Source organism: Manacus candei, unplaced genomic scaffold, assembly GCF_025592945.1.
Source record: "Manacus candei isolate 608988 ecotype Guabito, Panama unplaced genomic scaffold, ASM2559294v1 h1tg000028l, whole genome shotgun sequence".
Lineage (NCBI taxonomy): Eukaryota > Metazoa > Chordata > Aves > Passeriformes > Pipridae > Manacus > Manacus candei.
The window spans coordinates 38,135,567-38,161,402 of NW_026138076.1; the positions used below are offsets into that span (position 1 = coordinate 38,135,567).

The window sequence follows — 25,836 nt, forward strand, 5'->3', positions numbered from 1 at the left end:
GCTAAATTCACTATTACTTATTTCTTCACAATCATTATCATTTAATACCCACTTTTCTTACAGTTGCCTATTAAAATAAATTACAACCCCTTGTGCATACACACACACACACACAGAGGCCAAAGAACTTCAGGGACCATGACCTCTTTGAAAACTTTGTCTTAGGACAAGCAGAGGGAAGCAAAAGTACAGACTGTGAAAATCCAGCTGCCTCTAGCACAGCTGACAGGAATGGTAGAAGAGTTATTCGGCAATAAAATAATTGAGTTCTTTCATAATGATATATGTTTAGATTTCTGTCCTATTCTTGCTTATCTGTGAGATATTCAGACACTAGTTTAACAAGAATTTTTGCCTTAGTGTAGCTGGGTTTATTGTTTTCAGAAAATGTCCCTCATTAATGAGCTGATAGAATGTTTTCCTATATTTGTAAATTATCTTGTTTGTTTCTTGCCACCAACTGTCATCCTTAGAGGTTTTTGTAAAATCACTGAAAACTTAAAAGGTTTCTTGTAGGCTAAGAGCAATCTGATCAGATGTCATGTTCTTTTTCAGAAGTGTGCCTGTTCCTGTAACAAGTGCTGTGGTACCAAGCCAGGGGAGGCTGTATTTTATTTTGTCAGGCTAGCAAGCTGGCACTCAGGTGGCTCCTGAGTTGTTTTCCAGCTGTTGTGTAGAGGCTGGCGATTTCAGAGAAGCAGGGCATGTTTCAAATAAAGTTTTCCATTTGGAACCGTGGGATAATGTTCAGCTTCAATATACGAGGGTCCCACGCTTCCTTGGAGCAGATTGTTTGCCCCTCATTTTGTTTTTTTCCTCTCAAAGGATAAAAGTGATGGTCTTGTTCTCTGATGAGGAGTAGAGGAGAGGAACTGCTTTGTAGGTCTTGTTGGGGTGCGGAGGGAGGCTGCTGAGGGGAGGGCATTCCTGTTACAGAAATCTTCATGATCTGCTTTCACTCCCACTAGGAATGTGCAGAAAGAAGACCGCACTCCCATGGCTGAAGAGTACAATGAATACAAGCAGATAAAGGCCAAACTGAGGCTGCTGGAAGTCCTGATCAGTAAAAGAGATATTAGCTCCAAGATCATGTAAAGGAGGAGATTGTTTTTGCCAATAAACAAAGAGGAGAGAGCACCAAATGGACAAATGCATGAAGTGGATGCAGCGGGAGCTTGACTGGGGAGAGTTGAGGAACTCCCTGGGAACTTAAGGGCCATTCCTGGAGGTGGGAGAGGGAGGAAAGGTGGATTTCCGTCACTCTCTACACTCACTGTTGCCCACTCTTTCTCCAGGCCTGATGCCCAAAATGGAGTTTGCCAGTGTAGGAGACACAACACTGCTCAGTGACTGCACTGAAGGGATCCTTCTGTATTGATTTGCTTACAGATCCTGTAATATTTAGAATATCAATGCCAACCATGCTATTCTTTTTTCCCAGGATTTCATAGCAAGAGGCACAGTAGGATGAATAGCAATGAAATCATCAAATAGCTTCTACCTTAGTTTAACAGACAAGCGCCCTGACTGCTCTCATGTGAACGTCAGGTAGCACCAAGACTGTTCTCTTGTAGCTACAGTAAAGATTTGCTCAGACTTTTGACCTGACTGTTTGGAGTCCAGCATCTTCTGTTGCTCTGGAGAAATGCTCTAAGAATCTCGTCACCATCACCTAGAGCTGGTGTGAGTTGCAGTTTTGCCCAGGTTTGAGTTGGGTTTTCTTCCCACTTTTTTGATGGCCAATTCAACTGAAGTAGAAGGAAGTACCTACATCTGTTTGGGATAGTAAAGAAAATGAGCCATGCAGGAAGGTTCTTGCCAGCTTGTTCCACTTGGAAGGCGATACTGTGACATTATGACTATGACTGGGCAACCGGGAAGAGAAGAGGTTTTAAAAGCTTAAAGTCAGAATCCCTTGGGATTTGAGTAGTTGGATAAATATCTGGTGTACAGTATCTGGAAGATATCTGGAAGACCCTCCCCATCAGTAGTTCATCATCTGATACAAACATCTGAGTAAGGTGAGCAGTCCACATGGGTGTCCCACATACTCACTAGCCTAAATTTTGTTCTTTTATGTACCTCACAACTGTGTGGGCTGCAGCAGTGACACTGTGATGATGGCAGCAGAGGATGGTCTCTTCCCAGTGTGTAGGAGGTATGGCAGCACAGAGGATACTGCAGGGAACTGAGCCCAGAGCCATGTTCTGCCTGTGGAAAGGGCCTGTGTCTCAGGTGCAAGTTTTGACAGTTCAGTGTTTTCAAATTTGCTTATGACTTTCAGAAAAGTGTCCTGAGACAACTGATTCAGGTGCTTGTGTCAAACATGCTGCCTGAAGGAGAAAGGCAACAAGTTGCTGAGGGCTCACAGTTCTGCAGTCCTGAACCACCTTGGGCTTGCTCTCCCACTCCAGAGGCTTGACTGCACCCCTTGGTCTGCCCAAGCCAGGGCTTGACCCTGATGTCCCAGGGAGAGCACATCCATAGTGCTTTAGCTCCCCAGGGGATCCTTGCCAGTGTGCAGAAGCCAAATGGTTGAGATGAAATCAAGTGCCAGTTGTAGCCAGGCCTCATGTACATTGCACCAGAGGAGCCAAGAGGACTCTCAGAACAACTCCTCCCCCTTCCCTCTTTATTACAGGCAAGTAAGCTCACAAATAATTGTATTGGGGTTGTGGTAGTTTCACTTGCCATATGTGCTGTGTTAATTCTTGCCAAAACTGCTGCTGTTTTGGTCTCTTCAGGATCCCATGAACTCTTCAAAAGGCAGCCATCTCCCAGTGGGTTGCACATGACCATTGCTAGTACTGATAGGTAAGGCACTGATCTGCATTAGTGAAAGCACTTAGGATGGGAACTTATGGGTTGGTTTGGTTTTTTTACTGACTGCAGAATTGCCTGTTTTATATAAAACCAGCAAAGACTGAATTTCATATTTCCCAGTGGTCTGGAGGACTTGTGTGCTGACCTGGAGCTTGGCTTTTCAGAGGTGCTGAGTTCTCACCTCCTGAGAGATGTGGGACTCTGCCTCTGCAAAACTGATCCTTTGGGTGTGCTAACTGGGCTGACAGATGGGCTCAAAAAGTGCTTTTGAAGGTGTTTGACTGGAAGGGAAGCCTGACCAGGGTAAACCCCTGTCCTAACACAGGGCAGCCCAGGAAACCAGAGCTGTGCCTTTGTCCTTCAGCCTGTTTGTGCAGGCTCTTCCTCTCACAGTCAGCACTCCCTAGTTATTTTAGGTAAGGCAGCTGAGCCAAACTGGCTGCAGTGTCACTCTGCTAGTAAAAGCGTGGGATGAGAAAGGATGTTGAGTTACCAAAAGGTGCTTAGCACTGGCTCGTTTTTGTATTGTTCAGGCCCAGTTCAACAAAACAAAAACCTGGATGGTGAGCATGTACCTCAAGCTGGTCTGTTTTGGGATTTTGTTGAATTACAATGGACTAAAGCTTGAGCGCTTTGCTGAATCTGGACCTGGACACCTTTAAATGGACAAGAGAAGCAATTTCTGCCCTTTTTCATAATCATGCATTTTTTCAGTGGGCCAAGGCTTCCCAGGAGTATGTTTTCTCTGCTTATTTTTAAAAGCCTGTTTGCACTGTGTACTGATAAATTACCTGTTTTGCTGGGTTTTGCCCCTGACAAATCTTGATAAATGATATGTAGGGAACAGTCCATTTTATTTTTAAACTGATGAGATTGTAGCATTTTCTGATGCTTAGTTACTGCTGTTTACATGGTATATTGCTAGAATTTCAGATAGTTTCTATGAAATGTAAGTACAGTTATGCACTTTAGAGAGTTTATATTTTTGGACTTTGAAAACTAAAAGTAACAAAACCTGTTATCTGAGATTGTACATTAAAAGAAAAACCCACACCTAGCCAGTTTCTCTTTTTAAACTGTTCAGGTCTTTCCCCATGGCAAAAAGAAAGTAAAACTTCATCTGCCTAGTTGTGAACTGCTAGAAAAGACTGTTGTAGATAAGTGAATTTTAAAATTCCAGTCTTGGAAAGATGTGTACAAATGCTGTCCTGGGTTTGCAGATGCTGTGACTCCCCTCTCCCAGGCCTGCACAAGGAGGAGGGCTCCTGAGCACTAAAACATTGTATCTCCCACAAATGATTTGACTTCCCACTAACCACAAATAGCCAGGAGTTACCTTTGTCCTGCCACACTAAGTCAATCCAAGCAACAACTGTGTGTTTTGTTTGATAATTTGTCTGTGCCAACGTCAATGACTATTGACTGGAGAATATTAAATACAAGACTGTGCTTTTTAAAAGGTGTGAAGTACTGTACAAAAATGTACTTTATGTGATATAAATAAGCTGTTTAGTATAAGACAACCTGTTTTCATGTTGCTAGAACAAACTGTCTGCTGTAGATGGCAGTACGGTCTGTTGGGCTTCCCGTCCACTGGGGCCATTTCAGACGTGTGTCTGTATGTTACCACGTTGTGGTATAATAAATCATTGTGGTTTATGTAAATGATGGCCATGAACGGGTTGTGGACAAAATAAGATTGCAAGAGTTAAAGATAGAGGAAAAACTTGTCATTCTTACAAGTTGCATTTGGTTTTATTCCGTTTACTCCTGAGTAAACAGTTTGAATAATGGATGTTTATGTTAAAGGCAGTGAAATTAAAGCATCTTATCTTTTAATCATTCTTCTGACACATGGGTTGTTATTCCTGGTGCAAATTTCAGCTCAGGCCCCACCACACACCTCATGGTGCTCAGGTCACAGGAGACATGGGGATGTTGTGCCAAGGGGTCTGCAGGACCAGGCAGGGGAGGACACAAGCTGGAGAAACCTTGGTGGCCTTCACTGCCTTGAGGAAAGGCACAGCTGCACACCCTGCTGCCTGCAAGGCAGGAGGAAAGGAGGAGAAACACAGAGGGATGGAATGACACAGGTTCAGTCTCAATTCCCAGCTCTTCCACAGAGGACTTGCCTGACTTTGTCTGAGACATGACAGGCAGATAAAATCACACCTGCTCTCTCTGTGGAGAGAGCAAAGTGCCTTGGGGCTGGGGCTGCCTCCTGCCTTGCTTCTCACTTGCCAACCAGCACCCAAGCCAAATCTAGGTGAGGATGGGGAAGGGCAGCATTTGACAGGAGGGGCCTGGGTGCTCAGCAGCACCAGGTCCAGGGCACAGGAAAGCAGTACCCTCCCTCCAAGCGCTCAGAGGTACGGTGAGGCAAGGGGGCCAGGCAGGGCCAGTGCTTGGAGCAGCCTCTCCTTTACTTCCCAAGACGAGAAGGCAGCCACTCAGTCAGAATTAAACATCAAATTTATTGCATAATACTGTACTATGTACACACACATCGAAAATAAACATTTGATATAATTGTATATTTATCTTAAATGCTGCATTAGAAAGAGGCTGGAGGGCTCTCCATGTAGCCCACAGCTTGTCTTAAAAAAAAAAACCTAGAAGCCTCAAACCTTTTGTTACGAGGTGCAAAGTTCAATACTGTCTATTGAACATGGTGCATAAATACTATGTCCTAATAACAAGTCAATGTCAAAACCACCCTAGGCTTAAAATGAGATTTACATCAAGACCTGAAAAACTGGGGGGTGGAGGGGAAAGGGAAGGGAAGAATCATTCAAATTTTATTTAATGGGGTGACGAGACTGGGGGGAAAGATAAAGGCTCTCCAATCACACAGGATGGATTTAGGTAGTGATTTTTCAATATTTCCAGTCTAGTTCATATAGATTGTCCTTCAGGTCCCCCCCCAGCAAAACAGCTGTCAAGTGAAGGGGCTGCTCTCAAACAGCAAAATAAATTAACCCTAGCTGCCAAAATAAAACCAATCTCTGAGAGCTATCGCTCAAAAGTGGATCTTGTGCTCCTTTGTTTGACCTGACCAGACTGAAGAGCTTGTAACACCTCATACATTCACACACCCTGGCACACGCACATTCACACACACACGTGACTCCTCTGGAGAAAGGTGGCAGTGGTAAAAGCAGCCACCTCACCTTGTATTGGAATAACAGGGCTCAGCAAAATCCACCCATGTAGTCTGTAGACTTGCCAAGACAAACACACAATACAAGAGAGGCAATTTGAGAAACCCGTTATTTCAGGTAGGGTTTGTCCTTCCACAAGCCTGAACACAAACTCCGCTCCAGAGGACTCTGAGGCTTCTTTAAGAAGACATTGCTTGGAAACAAAACACAGGACAAGTGAGGAAAAACAAGCCAATGCCCCTAAACCACCATATTTTCCATGAGACAGCCTGATGCAAAAAGACACAGCATCACTAATGCACTGCTCTGGGGGTCAAAAATGACATCCCAGCCCCGTACCATCCACCAAGGACCAAAGGGCAGAGGGGATATTTCCATTCAAAGCAAGCAAGAACCAGCTTGCATTTAAAAAGGGAGGAAAAAAGGGTGGGGGGAAATCACAGCTTTTCAAAGAGGACATTACTGAGATCCTCAGTTTCCACCATAACGTAAATGCAAGGAAACATCAAAATATTTAAACTGGATTAAAAGCAGAGGTATGTGTGTGTGTGTATGCGTGTGTGTATAGGGGCAATAAAAGCAAACTACAAGGAATTGCCAGGAGGGCAGTGATGTCAAGTTGGAAGGAGAACAGAAATGCCCACTGAACTGATTTCATTCAGTAGATAAGGAAATTCAAAGCAACAGCCTCGCCCTACTTGAAGCCCCACAAAATGCTGGCAGCATCAGGGTGAGACTGCTTAATCTCTATTATTATTATTATTATTTATATTTTCCAAAAAAAAATTGTTCAGATCCATTCCCTTACAAAAATAAAACCCAAGCTCATTGTTTTCTGCCTCTGTACCCAAGTGTCTGTGCCTCTCCTGTGCCGGTCAGGCCAAGCTGAACCCCTCATAGTGATCGATGGCTTGCACCAGCCGGGCGCTGAGGATCTCCTTGCTGCTGTACTTGGGCAGGTCCAGGAGGTTGTAGCAGGTGTGTGCCACGGGCAGGTACTGCTCCCCACTGGTGGTGGACTGGATGATGATGCGCAGGCTGGACATGCCGTAGATGGGAATGCGATCGCTGCCCGTCAGAAACACTGGGAGAAGCAGAGGGAAGGTTGGACAGTTCAGGCAGGTGACCTCCCACCGAGGGCTGCACCTGAAGGCAAACTTCATCCCCACCTGTGCCATGAGAACCTGCCTGGAGGGGCCGAAGCCCTGACCAAGCTCCATGCAGGGCACGGCTGGCTCACAGAGCTGCAGGAGAGCAGCGTCGGTGCTGGGTGCACAAATGTGTAAATCGAACAGCCCACGACACACCCTTCCCTTAAAAGTTCCCTCTCCTGCCTGGACAGGTTAAAAGGAGCAAAGCCAAGCTGCCTGATGCCCATGGCAGGGGCACAGCCCTGTGGAGAGGGGGCCCAGCCACCCTCCCACCTGCCATCCCTCCCAGGCAGACCACCTTGGATGCCAGGACTGGGGGGGGGCTCCTCCTTGCTGCTCCCCACCACAGTCACTCTGCCCCCTGAGAGTGACCATTGTGCACCATCCTATGGTGGTCTGGGGAGGGGACGGGGGGAGATACCCACTAAAGCTTCTGCTGTGTACCAGGAGTCCTGGGACCCTCTCTACAGCTGCTGACTTCAGCCTGCACATTTTGGCTGAGCCACTTTTCCAACTCAAACATGCAGAACAACTAAACAGACTGATTGTTGCTTTGGAGAAAAAAAAAGCCTCACACAAAAACGCTGGCCTTTGTCTTTCCAGCAGTCACAGAATCACAGTGGTTGAGGTTGAAGGGACCTCTGGAGGTCCTCTGGGCCAACCCCTCTGCTCAAGTAGGCCACCTAGACCCAGCTGCCCAGGACTGTGCCCAGCTTTTGAGTATTCCCAAGGATGGAGATATCACTGTTACTCTCTGGGTAACTGTGCCTGTGTTCTGCACCCCCACAGGGAAGAGGTTCACCTGATGTTAGGTAGAACTCGCCAGTACCTAGTGAGAGACTGCACTGGATCCTGCTCTGCAGGTATCACACCTAGTGATTCTGAAGATAAAAATGAACAAAAAAGAAGAAAGAAACCCAACACAACAGAGGGGGAAAACCAGATCTGACCAGCAGATAACTCAGGAGATAGCCATTCATGCTGGATCACCCTCTAGCACTTAATGCAATGAAACTCTGCAGCCACTCCCACCTGAGTCTTCAGGAGACACTCTGCACCACTGCAAGATACTTACACAGAAATTTCTTCTTCTTTTCCAAGGGAAATGCATGAAAGGTCTCCCAAAACATTCTCACAGTTGGGTGTGTGGCAGTGTAGTCTCCCTTATAGACAGCACTCTATTAAAAATCAAAACATCACATCATTTCAGCTGGCACTAGAAAGCAAAGACTAAGCAGAACCCACACCTCATCTTTTCTAGTACCTGACATCAATCTGACATCAGATAAATGCCTGACAGTTTTGAAACAGAACCCAGGATGGGTGCTGGGCAATAGCATGGCTCAAAGACCCAGCAAAGGTTCTCCCAGCAATGTGAGGAAGGCAGACATAAGGCTTCTGCTGTTCAGCTCATTACAGGTGTCACAAGAAATCCTAGAGTGCCTGTTCACAGGCTGAACTCATGAAGAGGATCACGTGTGCTGCACTGCACAGCCGCTTTTACTGCTGAGGCTGAGACAGAGTGAATAACTTGCTCATCCATGAATTTTGAGAGATAACAACCCTTACTTGGTGCCCAGACTCCCCTTTGAACCCTTGGCTGTGCACTTCTTGCCCTTGTGCAACTGAGTTTCACTGTAGGTGAAGACCCTGACTTTGTGTCTTCCCTTCAGTCTTAGGTTTCATCCCTAAAAACAGCAGATGAAGTCCTTCTCCCCATCCTTCCTCACCCTGAATTTCCTCCCTGAGCTTCATCAGTAGCAAGACATCCCAGTAAAAAACTTTTCACGTGAATGACAGCAAGGTGTACAAGGAGCATTTAAAAAAAAAAAAAAAAGACAACAGGCATATTACATCTCGTGACATAGGTTAATGCCCACCTCGTGCAACTGCACAATCCTGGTACTTGAGAAAAAGAAAAAAAATACAAGAGGGAAGCTTTACCTCCTCCAGTTCCTCCCAGTTGTAGTTACTGTTTCCAACTATCATGGCCCTGAGCTCTGTGGGCTGGAAGAGTTCCAGGACTTTCCCACCACACACTTTCAGGAAGCCAGTAGAAAAGGCCGTGTACCACTCATGGATGGAGAGGTTGAAGATGTAATTTACGTAGGCTTCAACAAATTCTTCCCTATTGCATTGAGAGAAAGCAGGCAAAGGAAAGCACTTTTAATTGTATGCCAAAGCAGCAGCACTGCTAAGTTTTCCTATTTCTGCCTGTAATGTGTTTTGCAAACCTGAGTCTCCAACAGGTTCAACCCACTGCCCTCCTCTCACTGAGTCACTGCAACATGGACAAAGTATTCAGCAGCAATTACCACCATGTGTCAGATTATTGCCCAGCAGCCCAGATTCTGTACTACCAGTAAACACACCCAATGGCCTTGTAACCAGTTGCCCACAAAGTGAGTGGCAGCAAGCACTGGAGAGGTGTCAGGAACAGAACCCTCTTCCCTATGGGACCCATGACCTGCACAGAGGCTGTGTTAAGCAAACAGCAGGATACAGTCACCAAATGAACATATCCACCCTCTGGCCCAGCTCCTGCAACACTCTGTTTAGGAAGTCCAGGAAATAACCTACAGATCTTCTCAGTCCACAGGTGTCCAGGGTTACTCAGCTCAGGGGTCTGTGCCCACCCACTGTGACATCAGCCTGCCAGGCTGCTGTGAGCAAGAGCTCTGCTGGGGAGAGGGAACAGACAGTGCCCAGCAGACATCACTTCTGAAAATAAGAGCCTAGTGTAGTCAGTTTTCAGCTCCTGCTGACTCAGTCCCCAGTAAGTCTCACCAGTGGTTCAGCACTTTCAAAGCCAAAGCTGTAGTCTGGGGACAGACTGAGGAAATCCTACTCTGAAGTCTGCATCTGAAACTGCCAATTCCCTCCCCAAAGAAAGTTACTAAAAGAAATCACCACCCCTCACTACGGAGCAAGAAAACAGCCTATGAAAGCACATAAACCTCCTCTTCAGCCTTTGCACTCTGGTTAAATAAACATATGGCTTGTGCATTTGGAGTACGTGGCAAAGAGAATGACTCCTGTCAGAATGACAACCCTGTTTTCTGTCAAGGGTTCCCAAGAACAGCATTAAAGACAACATTCTGTAGTCACTGGTAAGAAACTTGTGGCAGTCTCTGGACTTTGTTGGGAGGTTAAACAGCTTCATTCTACTCTCTTGTTCCTATTCTCAAAGCACCAAGATCTGAGTGCAAACAAGAATTTCATTTGTGCAGTGACTTAAAATATTTCCCAATATTAAATTGTTTTAACATCTGAATAGTGCACCAGGCAATGTGGCAAACTGGGACATGAAACCACTGTGTGTGGCAGCATCATTTTTGCCTGATGCTTAAGAGCAGCTTCCACCTGCACTCAAAAGACAAGCAGATCAGAGAACAGCATAGAATCCAATACCTCAATCTCTAGCTGAGGACATCAAAACTGAAAGAAATATTTTGGCCTTTTGGTGGAGGAATTCTCAACACATACACTATGCAAGAGCAGCAAGGGATAGGTGAGAAAGTAAAAAAAAGATATAAGGAAGCAGACTAACAAAAATGAAAACTTGGAATAAGAAATCATATAGCAAAGGAGGAGTTATTTTCCAGTGCATTTGTTTTATTGTAATTTTCCCAATAGTCACCTGAGCATTAGGGAAATCCAAGCTGATTAAGCACTTAACTGTTGTTTAATACCTCTCCGGCTGTTACGGTCATGAACTCTTTTTCAAGAACATTTTATGAACTCCAAAGTAGAGAGGGAAAATACAGGCATTTACTACTTGGCATTTTTCAGTGAAAGCAATCCTGTGCATTCTTCAGTTCCCAATGAACTTTCCTCATATGGGAAGGGCAGTGCCTGGAGACGTGCACACAGCAAACTATTCAGGCTACAGGGACAGCAAATTGGTCCCTGGCCTCTAAATGTAAAGTGGAGGAAGTCATTAAGCACTGTAAGGTAAATTGACAGCCATGTCTAGACTTGGATTTAGAGGTTAGCCTGAGTTCAAAACTCCAGTCAAGATGAAGCAATTGAATTTTGGAATGTTAAGCTGGTGGAGCTACGCACTAGCCTTTCTCTTTAAGGATTTTCTTCTCATGTTTCCCATCCTGACTTAATAAACAGTTGCAGAAGCTAACCTGGGTGCTCTTCCCAAACATTTGCTCAGCTAAAATCTTTGTACTGTATGGCATATCCTTTGTACTGTATGGCATACAGTAGAAAAATGGTTGTTTTTCTCTTGAGTGTATGTGCCCAGCCTAAACACCTAAAGGGTACTATCACTGCCATTTTCATCTTTCCTTCACTGTTGCAAGGGTAAATTAAACTCTTCTCTATTTACCTGAAGTCCATCTTCTCCTTGCAGGGAGCCAGAATTACACTGCTTCATCTCCCTGTAGGTTTTGCATGGAGGCAGCTATTTAGCTGTGTCACTGCACCATGCTGGGCAGTCGTAAGGTAGGTAAGGAGGTAACACAGACAAAGCTTTTGTTACAGCAATGGCTTTAGATGGAATCAGAACCCTTTTAAATAATCAGATTAATAGGAAATTACTTCATCTCCAGGCTTCCAGCAAGGTCTTCAGCAATCCTAGCACAAGCCCCTAACCATGCTGCTGAGTAGTCACTGGATCACAATGTTTTGCCAGCAGAGTAAGAATCTGAACAGTGCTTCAAGTAATAATGGCATTTATAGAAATCCCATTACAGGATTATGAGAAGAAAATAGTTCAGCAGCTGGAAAAAAAAAGGGGGGGGAAATGGTAGCTGTGCTAGTAATAACTCTGGGGTGTTCAGTCAAATGGAAAAGAATCCAAGTACAGTAGGTCCTAATGGCTGTCATCAGGGATGGTGGTCAGGGTGTACTCAAGGGAAAGTGTTTCCGGCTCCAGAATTAAGAGTATAAACAAGTTTGCCAGATTCAGTTTTGTTGGTCACGTACAGTTCCTGTCTGAGTCATCAGGGATATTAACCTTCAAGGGCCAAAATCATACTGCAATCTCTCCTTAAAATGAGAAAACCGCCAAGGGTCTACATGAAGGCCTTTTATAGGGAAGATGTTTGTCCAAAAGTGTGTGGGACATTTTCCAAACATGGGTGGAAAGATGATGAAAAGTCACTTTTTGCTCAAGTGCCACTAGTGCCTGGTACCTTTGGAACAACTGGTCTTAGAATTTATTTGCAGTGACTACTAATTCTCTCCTGTGTTTCACCTCAGATAAGTTTTCTGCAGCATTGCACCCGACCACCACAAGTATGAGTCCATCCCAACGTACCCTTGGCTTACCTATTTTCCTTCTGCACTATAATTTTATCTCCATCTTCAATCAGGTTCTTCTGCTCTGTCACACCATAGCTTTCCCTGCAGATCTATACAAAACCAGGAAATCAATTTTACCAGAAGTACTTTCCAGGGCACATGCCTACAGTAAGATACAGAGTTCTCTTTCATAGTTGATGACTGGCATATAAAGGGTGGGCCAAAGAAAACTGTATATGCAGAAACTTCTTTTCTCTGCTCTGTGTAGCACACCTACCTTCCATCACTTATATTTGCTGTAGGACTGCTATTAAGTCTAAATGTGGACTCAGAAAGGAAGTAAAAATTATTCTTTTAGATAAACTTCCTGTGAAAAAAAAAAAAAGAGATTGATAACTAAAAACCTGATTTTTAGCTAAGCCCACAAGCTGTGGCAATAAAAAGGACTCCCTTTTTATAACAGAAACTCAGTAGCGTAATTCATTTGCTCTCACTGGAATATGACATGACCACAGACGTCTTCCTGCTTTTGCCTCACCTAAGATGGCACCAGTACAAACCTATATTTTGTACATCAGCTGGTTACCCAAAAAAATTGAAAAAGGGTCAATTTTCAAGTTGCCATTCACAAAAGAGCTTCTGATTTTGACATGCAAGATGAGTTATTAATGTCAAGGTTTGGGACATCAGTTATTTATTCATGTCAAAGTTTTAGCAGATATATCTGTATATCTTTATATACTATGTAATATACAATGTAAGAAAGAAAGTAAGAATGCCCTTTTGTGTGAAAAAGAAAATGGAGAAAAGTCTCTTGTGCTACTTCAAAGGTATCCTTTTTTACACAGTTTGCATTATCATCACTATGGCTTCATTACCTCATCCCAAATTACAGCTCTGTTTTGCAGGAGACAGTCAGATGCAGGTCTGACTCACTTCAGAGATAAGTCTGATCTAAGAGAGTTTATGTGCTCTCATTCATGAAACAAGGAAATGGACACCACTCTCCCAGCTCAGCAAGGTTCTTCACAGTGACTAGCAGTTTCATGTACCTTGTTTTTACCCCAGGGCAGGTCCCAGACAAAGAGTCGAAAACCCCAATCGAGCTGATGAACCCATCACTCACAACCTGTTAGAGCATTAGGACTTTGAAGCAAAGACATTGAAACATGGAAGGCCTTACTCTGCTCAAGTCAGCGGAGAACACAGCTGGAGAACAACAGTGTCATTTCTCTTTGTATGTTCTAAATGTCTGTGCGTGTTGAGGGCCGTATCTGATATTATAAAGTTTATCAATATTGAACTCTTAATTTCAGGGAATCTCTACTGTGTAACAGAAACTATTGCATCTAGGTTATTAGCTATTAAAAAAAAGTCCTTTTACTGCTGCAGTACACAGGAAAGCTGACTACCTCAGCAAGTCTCCTAGCAACAGCCTCCAGCATTTTGTTCCTAAGAAAGTCTGGCCAAGTACACACACTACAAACTTTCAAGTTTAAAAAAAAATATTAATATTAGGACAGCAAGGGAAATTCTAAACTGCATTAGCATTTCACGAATTGACCTAGTGATGTCAAAACCTAACTTCTATTTTCAAGAAGGATTTTGGAATTCCCTCTCACTATCTAGCACGAGAAGTTAGCCAATGGCATTTAAGGCGTGTCACAGTGACAACACAGTTATTTTGAAAACCACTCTGCTTAATCTACTTACTAGCTCAGTTTTCAGGACCACATACAAAAGAACAAGGGGGGGCTGGCAGCAAAGAACATTTTAACATTAACATGGGGTATGTGCTACAGGCGAGTACATGAACAAATAGACAGGCTTCAACTGTACCATAATCACAGAAATGATATATTAAATGTATCTTACTGTAAAATTCAAACAGAATGTCTCTTCCACATCTTCCCCAGGGTAATCTAAAAGTTGCTGAAGACTCCTACATAACAGGTAGGGAAAGAAATGAGAAAAAAAATCAGATATTTAAAAAGCCATACATCTAACAGGGAAAACAAATTCAGCAGAAGTAAACAGCATCATACATGTGGGTAACAGGATTGCGAGAGAGAATCTGAGTCACCCCAAATGGTAAGAAAGAAATATACCTCAAATAAAGAGATGTTTTGTAGGAAGCAGGATAAATGTCAATCCATTGAAATTATCAATACAGTCCATGCCTACTTAGTACATGGATCACCTTTAACTGGATTACGTTTCTAGTTCTTAAGTTCTAGTTCTGTTATTACCACACAAAGGTCTGAGGGAGTGGAGGAAGAGAGAGTGGTGGATTATATCTGTATCCTCCTCATGTAAAAAATACTCTCCTGTCCCTCAAAATCCTGCTGCTGTCTTCCCTGGCATTTTATCTCATTAATGTAAATACAGCCGTTCCTTGGTGCAAACAAATCAGATGGAAACTCAGCAGAAAAAAACTAAGATGGCAGTCAGACAGTGAGATCTTGACTTCTCAGTGTCAGAGGGAACCAATATCCCCATGCAATTAGGCAGAAAGATTTAATACACCGTTTAGAAAAAGTAATTCTTTCGCTCTATTCAACTTCTTTCTGGCATGGGAGCAGGTCATAGCTACACTGGCTCAGGGATGGGACAATTCACATTACATACAGTTCCCACCTGGGGCTACATCAGGAGACACACAGCAGATCTAACTCGAGCCTGGCTTGAGAGAAAGGCTGAGGCTGTGATCTGGGATCATGCATGCAACCACCCCTGTTCTCAAAAGGGTGTGCTAGGTATCTTTTGGTTATGCTGATACCCAGTTTCAGGGGGTCAGGAGGGTGGGAGACTAAGCAGATGGATCCAATAGCCTGTGGGAGAGAAGTCTTACATGAAATTCACCATGAGCTCATATATTTTGCTATGATCACAGTCGCCCAAATTAACCAGTCACTCAGAAGGATCAGGAGGTGTTTTATTGATCAGCTTTTACCTAGTTTGGCATTTCTTGTTCTCAGTTGGATGGTCTCCCTTCCCAGAAAAGCTGCAAATTTTGTTTTTCATACCTTCCTTCCGTAGGGGATAGCTCCTTCAAATCCTCTAGGCAGGGCTTCACGTTCAAGAGTTTTTTGTACAGAGCCAGGGGAAAGTGAAGGTCTACCACTGTGAAATTGTATATTGCAAGACCACATATGATGCCAATCAAGTGAAACCAGTTGTGTTCTACAAAACACTGCAAAACCACACAGAGAAATCCTGATGAGACACACTGGTGCAATGCACAGTACTCTTTCCTCCATGCACTAAGATGACAGCCTTTGCTTTTCCAGCTGGGACAAAATCAGAGAGTTCCCATCAGGTCCCAGTGTTGTTGTGAATTCCTTGTTGTAGTGTGGCACAGAAATAAAGATTCAGAAACCATGTTCAAATACTTTTGTAAGCCATGGTAAGCTGTGGAAATAGCAACAGCAGCTTTCCATCTTATCTGCCTTTTATTTCCTTTTTACCTACCTCTGCATTTAGACATTAACAACAATTCTTTCCCTATCACCCACCCTATTTGCAATTAAAAGCTTTTCCATAACCACAGTGCCACCCAGGCAAATATACCAGCACAAGTGTTGGCATATTGACCTTCATTTCTTCACATATTTACTCTCACAGTGTTATGTCAGTCACAGACTGGCTGCCTATGTTTGTTAAATGTTCCAAGTATGTGACTCATTTTCAGTGCTTGCACTGTCACTATTCTTGGTGTCAAAAGACTTGTTTTGTAGCACTGACATGAGGAGTGGTTGCTCTATAACATTGTTTACAAGTTGCAAAAGGTACCATGTAATTTCCTTCCTTGTAAAATATAAATAATAAATTAAAAAGAACCCCACCAGGGCAGCTACAACTTAGGGGGAGACTGACAACACCATTTTCCATCTTGCTACCTAGGAAGGTGAAGAAAAGGACATAAACTACCATCTCCAGCATAATGCTATCTGACACATACAGATCCTGCACTCCAAACTTTCCCAAAACCAACCACCTTCCACTAGAAACCATGTGTTTTGCTGTTTAAGAGCTTCCTCACATAAAGCCTTAACAAGTTTAGATCCTGAAGGTGATAGTGATGCATGACTAAGTGGATTGGTTGCAATTATGTGAACAGCAAGGGAGGCACAGAATTCTAATGCCATTACCACCTAAACCTCTCGTTCTGTACAACAGCACATGACAGTCACATTCAAGATAACAAGAGTTCTATTAACTGTCATCTGACCCTTAATACAAGTTTTATTATGGGATAAGAATAAAGAGAAAGAGCCAACTCCTTAATAGGCACAACCATTGCCATTCTACTAAAGTTAATGGACCTATCTACACTAACTTAAAATAGAGTTCACATTGTATCATGGGCAGAAAACAAGAGGAAGATAATTTCTTTCCCATAGTTTTCCTCTAACTTCCTTGTCATTTAAATGCAGCATATTATTTCAACCTGCATGTACAGAGGGCAAAGGCTTACCGTGTCTGAGAACCACAGCAGGTTTGACTCTGGGTAGTAAGTGAACATGCCATAGATAGGGTTGAGGAGTTCTTTTAAAAGCAGGAGGAAAAATTCCTTTGTCACTCCCCCAGCATCAACAGCTTCCTCACCATCAAAGATGACCTGTAGAAAAAGCAGGTCAGCAACAGGGATGCAGAGCTGAAACTGAGTGAATCAGACATCTTCCTAATTGGAAGCCATGCAAAGCAATTTGTCCAAAGTGCCCAAACGCACTGCAACCTATGAGCTCCTTTCAGTGCTCTGCTTGCAGGGACAGAAAGGCAACAGGGGGTGGCAAATCAGATATTTTGAAAGTGTTTAACTCCTCCAGCAAATCATAAATAACCACCTGTGGTACCAATAACCAAAGCAGCAACATGATAGCAGCTACTGAACACTGTAGCAATCTCTCAGAGACAAAACATGTCCTATTGGAAATAGCCTGTAGAAGGGTAAAACAGACACTGAATAATATAGAAATGTTTCCTCCCCTGCCCCTTGTACACTAGACATACTGAGAGAAGAGAGTAAACCCTCTGCTTGCAACCTTGTAAGCTGCCTCCTGCCAAGACACCCCAGGAGTCAGAAAAGAGAAACACTCAACCTTTGCCTTGATTAGATCAAGTGTTCCTGTGTGCTCTACCTGCGCAGAAGCTACTGTACACTGGTGAAGTGGTAATGTGAATGGCTGAAAGGCTGCAGAAATGTTTCCTGGGTGAGAGAGTGCTAAAGATATGGGGAAAACTTACTTTAAGAGGCTTTTTCAAATCAATGTCTGAATGGATGCTCAATTCCCTTAGAGCATCACCAACTAAGTTACTCCTGCGAACATGAAGTACCAGGAAAGGGCTTCTGGCCAGCAGAGGCTCCAGTGTGAGAAGCATAAAGACATTCTGCAAATTTGCACCATTTATTGCAACCTGTAAATAAAAGAGAGGTTAAAACCAGCCACTGCTCAACTTCTTTCTTCCTGTGAAAGGAAAACAGTTAACAAATATGCCCGGTGTTCCTTTCTGCATTACACTTTTATTTTGGTTTCCCCAGGGTTCAAGAATCACATGCTTACTCTGCACAAGTGTGAGTGCCTGTATGCCTACAGGTATTTCCCACACCATTTCTCATACCAACACGTTTTGCGTTTTGAGTCCACTGATCAATTCACCAAGTTTGAGCAACAAAGAGATCAAATTCCTTTATTCATGCTCTTACCAATGCCAGAAACTAAATGTGAACACACCCTGAGAAGAGGTAGAGAGCCCATGAGGGAAAGCAGTGCTACAAATACACCAAGCAAGGAGATAGTTGACAACTGCATCTGGTAAAGCACCAAGAACCCACCACATACAATTCAAAGCCCTCATCCACATGGATTTTCTGGAGTTGGGCAAGGCAAAAAGTCCAGTCAAAGCTTTGGCCACATATAGCACACATTTTTCACGCACTGTCCATAGTAAATGCCAACTTCACATTTGAAAATTCAGCTTCAAAGTCAGTTAAACCTGAGACAGAAGTCCACCGGTAACTAGGCTTCCTCCATTCCAGCATGCACAGAACTACTGGTTTCTCTGACCCTATGTGGTTGCCTTCTTAAGATCCTACCTCTGTGGACAGCAAAACCTTTACCAGTCTGTTCTTCTGCCAAGATAAGGTTGATACCCTCCTCTCAGAAGTGCACTGCTCACAAACTGGGCAGCTGAAAACATATGCAGAAGGGTGACAAAATCAAAGCAGGAGAAGGTGCCTGTAGCATCCAAGCATAGGCCAAGCCTCCTGTACCTTGCTGCAGGCTATGTGCCCAAGCAGCCACAGAAGAGCTAAGAGATGAGTATTACCTGGAACCAGCACCATGGCCACAAGTAACTGTGATGAGTTTTCCACCCTGAAGGAATCTGACAACCAAAGACCTCAGTAAACTCATTTCACAAAGGATGGAACTAGTCCCAGACCCAGCTGCACTGGATGAAGGGTCAGTGCCCAGTGCTTTGCCTCTCTCAGGAGGCAAATGTCTGGTGCTGGGACATTTACACTGGAACAGAGGCCAGCTGCCCTTGTCACAGCCTGGCTCTGAGCTGGCTTGGCTGCCACCTACAGGGTAAGGGTGCTGGAGCTGAACACCTCCTGTCAACAGGCTCTCCTAGAGGGCCTCAGGTCTGTGCCCTTCATAGTAAACAGGCAGGTGGGGCTGCTGACAACAGCTCCTGCTTGCAACCACAAACAGCATCAGCAGCTGGTCTTCAACTCTCACTTCATTGTTAGAAGTAACAACCACTCCTGCATTAGGCAGAAACTTGGAAAAAAGTGTCCACTTACCAGAAAGTTTGTCTAATTCTCCAGTCTTACAGCTCCTCTAATAGAGACCTCACCTTATTTCTTATCCTTGGACTATCATAAATACAAAATTACTCCTTCCCTCTACGGTTTAAATTTCCATCACATGCACATCTGGCAGTTCTGATGTTGCCAAACATTTTGAAGTGAAAAGACACCAAGCACTGCCTTTGCAACATCCAGGGCAAAGAGGTTTTCCAGCTACTGTGCTCTCCTGTATCATGGAAACAATAATGTGATGCACACACCAACTCCCAGCTGACACCCTTTCCAGGCAGGCACCATTGCAAAAGGCAGAGAAAGAAATGTGGCAGGAAAATTGGGAGAGAGAATGATTACCTGCATCTGTAGTTCTGCATCTGTTTGTAACATCTTGGTCTTAGCCTGGGCATCAAAGATGAAAGGATAAGAGCAGAGAGTCACAGCATCCTGCAAGAAAGGCAGGCAGATTAGTTCCTATCTACAGCTTTCAGAACACTTCTCTAAATAAGAGTAATGAAAAACAATTTTCTTACCTGCATGATAGATGGCCTTACTTTCTGTGAAAGAAAAAGAGAGAGATGAAAATCTTTTACTTCTTCGATTTTTGTTTCTTGTATTTTTTTTGATGGATTCATTCAAAGGTGACCCAAAGTAAATTTTTCTCCTCTTGGACTAACAACTCATTTTTTTCCTCTTAAAGAAAAGCATGGGAACTCCGTCTCAAGAAAAAACACAAGTCTAATACAACGCATGAACATCAAACATTACTAAGAGGACTAACTGGCATAGAAGCCTATGTTAGCCTATTATAGATGAAACTTACTCTTAAGAGGAAAACCAAAAAAACTACCCCCAAGGCAGAGACCATATGAAACAATAGGAGACACCATAAGGTCAACAACATGGCAATACAAGAACACCCCTGCAATGCAAGTTACTCATCATTAGCCACATCAACACATCTGTAACTCTTTAACTACCACTTACATAAATTCGAATCAGTATTTTATTGTTCTGCTCACTAAAAGTAAGCACACAGCAGCACTACTTAAATGATGGAAAGCGGGGGGGGGGGACAGACAGCACACACAACATTTAGAAAGTCCATAAAAACTCACACAAAAATTATAGCTACAGTCAGGTTTTAGTCTTGCAGCATCTCTGGGCAGTTTTTTGGTGGTTTTTTCACACTTGGAATTCCTTTCCTTGCTATAATAAATAATCTCACCGGGTTCCCACATAGCATATTCAAGCCCTTAGTTTAGTTATCTCCTTTCTTACAGATGGGAAAGTGAGACATAAAAGAGGTGAAGGGTCTTACCCAAGATCACCCAGCAGGTTACTGGAAGAGCCAGGAATAGAACCCACATCTCTTGAGGCTTGGTTCAGTCCCCTAGCCAGAACGCCACTGCCTCCTCTTACAGAGCAACATTTTAAGATCACTGGCTACATTATTCACAATACCTGCCTAAACAGCAGAAGTAAAGGGTAAAAATTATAATTTTAGAATACAGGACTTGGCTCCTGAAGTCTCGATAACATTAAAAGGATCCAGTGACTGAATTAATCCCCTTGTGCAAGGAATAAATGAAATTCACATGAATAATCACAGAGACTGTTGCAAGCGTTACTAAATAGTGTTAAGCTCCAGCTCTTCTGACAGCCTTATTTTTAAGTCAATTTTGTCAAGCCACCGAGTACTCAAATCTGAGAGATTTAATGTACCAATGCCCCTACACTGAATAGATTACACTCTCATTAAGGATATAGAAAATACAGATCTACAACCAGAGGCACAAACATGGACAGCTATTTCATGACTATACATGAAACCTCTTACCATTCCAGCCTGATGCAAGAACCACATGAGATAATCCTCCTGAATGTCCACCAAGCTGGAAATCTCAGGGATATAAAACTTATCATATTCCACATGTTTAACCTTCTGATTTACCTAGTGAAGAAAGTAGATGGTTTTTAACATATGGATATATTCACCACTTCTCTCAGAACATGCAGATTTGCTTTCATAAAATCAATTATAGCAGCTTGCAAAGAAAGGACAGAGAAAGTCTTGCAAAAACACATGGTCTCTTATATTTTAGTACAAACCAAGAAGAATCAAGGTAAACCTCTTTCTGACTTATTTTAGCTCCCTCTCCTCCTCACACAGACTACCCAGCAACAACACAGGGGTAGCAGACCATCAAGAGAGAAGTATTTGTGATGCCATAATGCACACAGTCTGGTGGCTCAGCAGCAGCACTCTTTATATTTCTAGTGTTTGAGACAGGCCTAAGCAACCTTTGAGCACCTCGGATTAAGGCAAACCACTAATATCTTTCCTAAGTGGTATCTTGGTGGACAGTGACACAGCTTACAAGCCAGAGCCCATGACCACTGTTACCCTGACAAGTGGCAAAGGGCAGACAAGACTGAATCATCTTGAGCCAACACATGCCCAGGTTTTCCCCTTACCTTGTGGAGTTTCTCCAGGAGTCTGAGAGCAGCTGTAATGTAGCTGCTGAACAGGACTGGAATCAACAGTGTCTTCCTTCCACTGAGGAGGTAAACCACTGCACCTTTATACAGGTCCACTAGCCTGAGGAAATATCTTGGGCACACTTGAGACCACCAGTTATCTGGAAAGCAGAGGACATCAATATAAACCTGAATTAAAGGCCAGAGTAACCCCTAAATAAGAGGTTACAGCTGAAAATAGGGGAATACACCTGAAGACTCTTTCGAAAAACTTCCTTATTTCTGCCCTAGCTGTAGGAGCAGGAAAGTGAGGCAGATTCATCTAGATACCAGAAACTGAAAAGCTCTTCCCTTTCCACTCTCATACAACCACCCTTGTCATTACCAAGCCCAATCCCTGATCAGTGCAAGAGCCTGAATTTGAGGGTTTTCAACCTTTAATTCAAGTATCTGGTATTCAAGATACTGTGATCTGGTGGGCAAACAGTTGTCTCTCAGGAGTGATAAGAGTTGCCTGGGCAATTCTCTGCAGTACCACATACTTTTCTAGCAGATGTTAGAGTGTGTCTCCTGACACACCTGCACTAAAGGTCTAACCTTCTCTAGAGAGGCTGATTTCTTTCTTGCCAAGGATAGGTAACCCTTAACTCTCCTCTGAAGGGACCCTGACTATCAGCTTCTTTGCTAGAACCAATCCACCTGCAAAGTAGAAGCTGGAGTCCAGGACACCATCATGTCAACGGTTAGAAACAAACACCAGTTTATCCTCTCAAGTGTCAACACGACAATAGATTCTGACAGGTAAAATATGAGAATCCTCTACATTTCTGTAAGTTAAACATCACAGAGGACTACTCTGTGGAGGAAACTTGGATCCAAAGCCTCTTTGAATTAAAAAAAAAAGAAAATAAAAGAAAAATATCACTAAACCTCAAAATAACTTTACTGGAGTGATGCTTCTGGAGGTCTGAATGCATCACAAGTATTTTACATGATGAGATTTAGTACAATACAGCCTTAAGAAACAGAGTAAGCTAACAGGAACAGTAATAGCTCAACAAACATAAGTCACGATCATTAAGCAGCATATGTTCTGTTTGGCTCAAAATAAGCTCAGGAAAAAATATGAGAAATTGAAAGACTCAGAAGTGGAAGAAGAGTTTACTGTTCAGCTTGATCACAGACCATCAACACACCAAGATGTGTATCCCACATCTTACAAAGGACAAAATAACTTAATGCTATATTTAGTATATTCTTTTATTTACCTTATACAGAAAGAATATTCTAAAGTGAACAATATCTGATTAAATTTAAGAAAATAAGGTCATTTAATCTTCATGATACATAAAAATCTATATTCCCACAGAGGCATGCAAACTTATCTGGAATTGAGCCTCTGAATATAGGTGAACCAGAGAAGGTAAATTAGATTAACCCCCCTAGTAAGTGTTCTTTGAAACAATATTTTACTTCTAAAGTAAAACAATTCCTAAACTTGAATTTTTTTTCTCATTTATCATCCACACCACCATAAATTTTATATGCTTGACATTATTGTAACTAACTTCCCATCTCTTACCTGCATGACACATTCTTAATTTCTTCAGAGTTCATGTTTAAAATTCAAATTCTAATTCTCTTACATGGGAACAGAGGTTTCTGGGGGGAGGATTCCTAGAGTTGTTTTGTTTCCCAGATGCTTTTTAGAGGAGACTGCTTCATAACAACACTTATCACAAATTATACCCAACTGCTGCCACTAACAGTAGACCCAACACAAACTGGTGACTGAAAAATCCTAAAGGCAATACTTTGTGTCCCAGTGGGATGCTGAGAGCAACATGGATCCTAAATGACAGATTCTTACCAAGAACTTTGCTGGGGTTGGTATCTAAACGCAGAATAGCCATTGCTAGAGGAAGTGTTAGAGAGATATAATACTTGGAGTCTTGGAAGGGTGGGAATTCAGGGAGAATCAGATAGATCCTCATTGCCTCGACATCTGGTGGTGAGCTGGACAGCTGAGGAATCAAAAAGCTTTCAAAGCTCTTGAGTATCTAGAGAAAGACAAAACAAAACAGACAACTTATTCTGGGTGATAGAGCACCTACAATGTAGATGATGTTTAAGAACTGATGAAATGGTCAAACCCTGTTTTAAAAGTCAAACCCAGAGTGAAAAAACCCAAAGCTATAAATATAGCTAAAAGCAGCAAGAGGAACATATACGCTTTTATCCCACAGCTCTGCACTTCTGAAAGAAATTCTCCAAGTTAGAATAAATTATGCAACCATAAAGTACTCAACTCCTGATAGATACATAGTAATTATTTACAAGTATAACATACACAGAATTAATTTCAACAGACATTCAAGTATTAAGTGCCATTTCAAAACAAGTCTTAGAGACATATTCTGAGAAGGTCAAAATCAGCCCAGGTCAATGGAGAAGTATCCACTGATACCGTGAAGTGTCTTCCCCAAAAATGCTGCTGGTACTTGCATGTTAGAGAGGGATAAAGCCTTAATTTCCCCTCTGAATACCCAAAACCTCAGAAGTGCATTACCTGGTCTAGGAGAATGGAGTGCTGAGAGTTCATCAGCTTCTCAAACAGCACTCTGGTAGAGTTCAGATCAATCCCTGGGATCTTTGGACTAGTTTTAAAATGTTCATCGATTCTTTAAAAAAGAAATCACAGACAGACAAGCATAAGTTCAAGGAAGAGACACCATTACGCACGTACTGACGTGGCCTGACAGCAAGCAATGGACAAATGACCTCTAAGGAATTCATAAGGCCAGCAACAAGGCAGAAGTTGGAGTCTTCTTGGTAAAAACAACTCTCCCTTCTAAATTCCTCTGGGCCTTGGTTAGGGTTGGGATTCTCGCAGAGAAACACTTTATCAAAGTCTTAGGTTTCCCCAGGACTCCTTCACTGACTTAAGAGCCCACCTAGACAGGCTGGACTGCTTAAAAAAACCTACCTGGTACCTATCGTATGTACCAGGGTGCTCTGCACTGTCTTCATACACACAACTGTTACAGCTAAATCTGCTCCATCATAGTCAGTAAGAAAAGGAACTGTCATACAAGAGGACATTAGACGAGGGTTTTCAAAAGAAAACATGGAGATATTCAGAGTAGTAACTTTTTTGGCAATTCCTCTCTCAAAACTTTCTAAAACTAAACAACCATCACAATCAAAACACAACAAAGTTGAGAATAGCCTTTGCATGGTCTTTAGTTGTAGCAAACATGCTGTCCTTTCTGCTGTGCTTGAAAGGCTTTAATTTGCTCAGGCTACTTGTGTAAGAGGGATAATGAAGGCAAGCCCGTGGAAGACAGTAGTCCAACAGCCAGCCCTGGCAACACCAAATGTCCAGTCCAGCAGGTGAGTTACTCAGCTAAGCATCAAGAGCATGATCAGCATCTATAGCAGAGGTTCTCCCCACTGCTGTCTGCAGTACAGCTGCACATAAACCCTTGCAGTTGCTAGTATAAAAAGGTCAGTGCTACAATTCCACTGACCTTAAGGATTTCCCAAATCTGCCACTACTCATCCAAGACAGCACTGTATTAGACACTCTGAAAGAAAAGGTAGCTAATAAAGAGGGGATGCATTTGTCAGTTTGATGGTGTGACTACAACAAAATGACAAGCTAAACATAGCCTGCTGTAGTAGAATGGCTGTTTCCATCACAGCACAGGCACCAGGTTGGAAATAGCTCCCCAGAGACACACTGTGGTACAGAGCAGTTCAGGCTGTGCTGTGCAAAAGTAGTACTGAGGCAGGCTCGGTCACACTGCCACGGAGAAGCTGCTCTTCCATCTAATCCTGTGCACCACAATGCTGTACTGCAAACAGGCCTATACGGCGTTAGGATACCAGAGGGATATACTGGGGTATTCCTATCAAGTGCACCGTGAGGTAAGACTTCACATATAAAGGTACAGACAAATACAGCCTCACTTCAGTGAGGCTTCAGAATTTATCATTAATTTGGCCAAATATTTTCTGTAAAAGTTAAGCCTTGCCCTTGCTAGGACATGGCTAAAGTGGAAGAACAACTGCATTGGGGTGATGAAGTCATAAACTCCACTCATTTCCACATTCAAAGGAGACGTGAGACTTTAAAGTGACTCAACAACTTGGA

The 25,836-nt window shown here is 43.0% G+C and overlaps 2 protein-coding genes across 18 annotated transcripts in view; one reads left to right on the forward strand and one right to left on the reverse strand.

The window, feature by feature from the left end:
• Positions 1-4,662, forward strand: part of FAM13A (family with sequence similarity 13 member A) — a 139,987-nt gene extending 135,325 nt beyond the window's left edge. For all 12 annotated transcript variants that reach the window (XM_051789729.1, XM_051789728.1, XM_051789730.1 and 9 more), the window contains one exon: positions 969-4,662. In XM_051789729.1, the coding sequence (XP_051645689.1) occupies positions 969-1,095 (127 nt within the window). In that variant the 3' untranslated portion in view covers positions 1,096-4,662. The remainder of the gene's footprint in view (positions 1-968) is intronic.
• Positions 4,663-5,277: 615 nt separating this feature from the next.
• The window catches only part of HERC3 (HECT and RLD domain containing E3 ubiquitin protein ligase 3), a 48,524-nt gene continuing 27,965 nt past the window's right edge, over positions 5,278-25,836 (reverse strand). For 3 of the 6 annotated variants that reach the window (XM_051789744.1, XM_051789742.1, XM_051789743.1), the window contains exons 12-25: positions 24,250-24,361; positions 23,551-23,740; positions 21,678-21,841; positions 21,040-21,153; positions 19,733-19,756; positions 19,557-19,646; positions 17,639-17,809; positions 16,869-17,012; positions 15,418-15,584; positions 14,267-14,333; positions 12,419-12,501; positions 9,080-9,263; positions 8,211-8,313; positions 5,278-7,068 (exon numbers count right to left, since the gene is read on the reverse strand). In XM_051789744.1, the coding sequence (XP_051645704.1) occupies positions 6,860-7,068; positions 8,211-8,313; positions 9,080-9,263; positions 12,419-12,501; positions 14,267-14,333; positions 15,418-15,584; positions 16,869-17,012; positions 17,639-17,809; positions 19,557-19,646; positions 19,733-19,756; positions 21,040-21,153; positions 21,678-21,841; positions 23,551-23,740; positions 24,250-24,361 (1,822 nt within the window). In that variant the 3' untranslated portion in view covers positions 5,278-6,859. Of the gene's footprint in view, positions 7,069-8,210; positions 8,314-9,079; positions 9,264-12,418; positions 12,502-12,668; positions 12,759-14,266; positions 14,334-15,417; positions 15,585-16,868; positions 17,013-17,638; positions 17,810-19,556; positions 19,647-19,732; positions 19,757-20,520; positions 20,668-21,039; positions 21,154-21,677; positions 21,842-23,550; positions 23,741-24,249; positions 24,362-25,836 lie in introns of those variants that run through there. The other 3 variants (XR_007904864.1, XR_007904865.1, XR_007904867.1) reach the window with 3 other exon arrangements.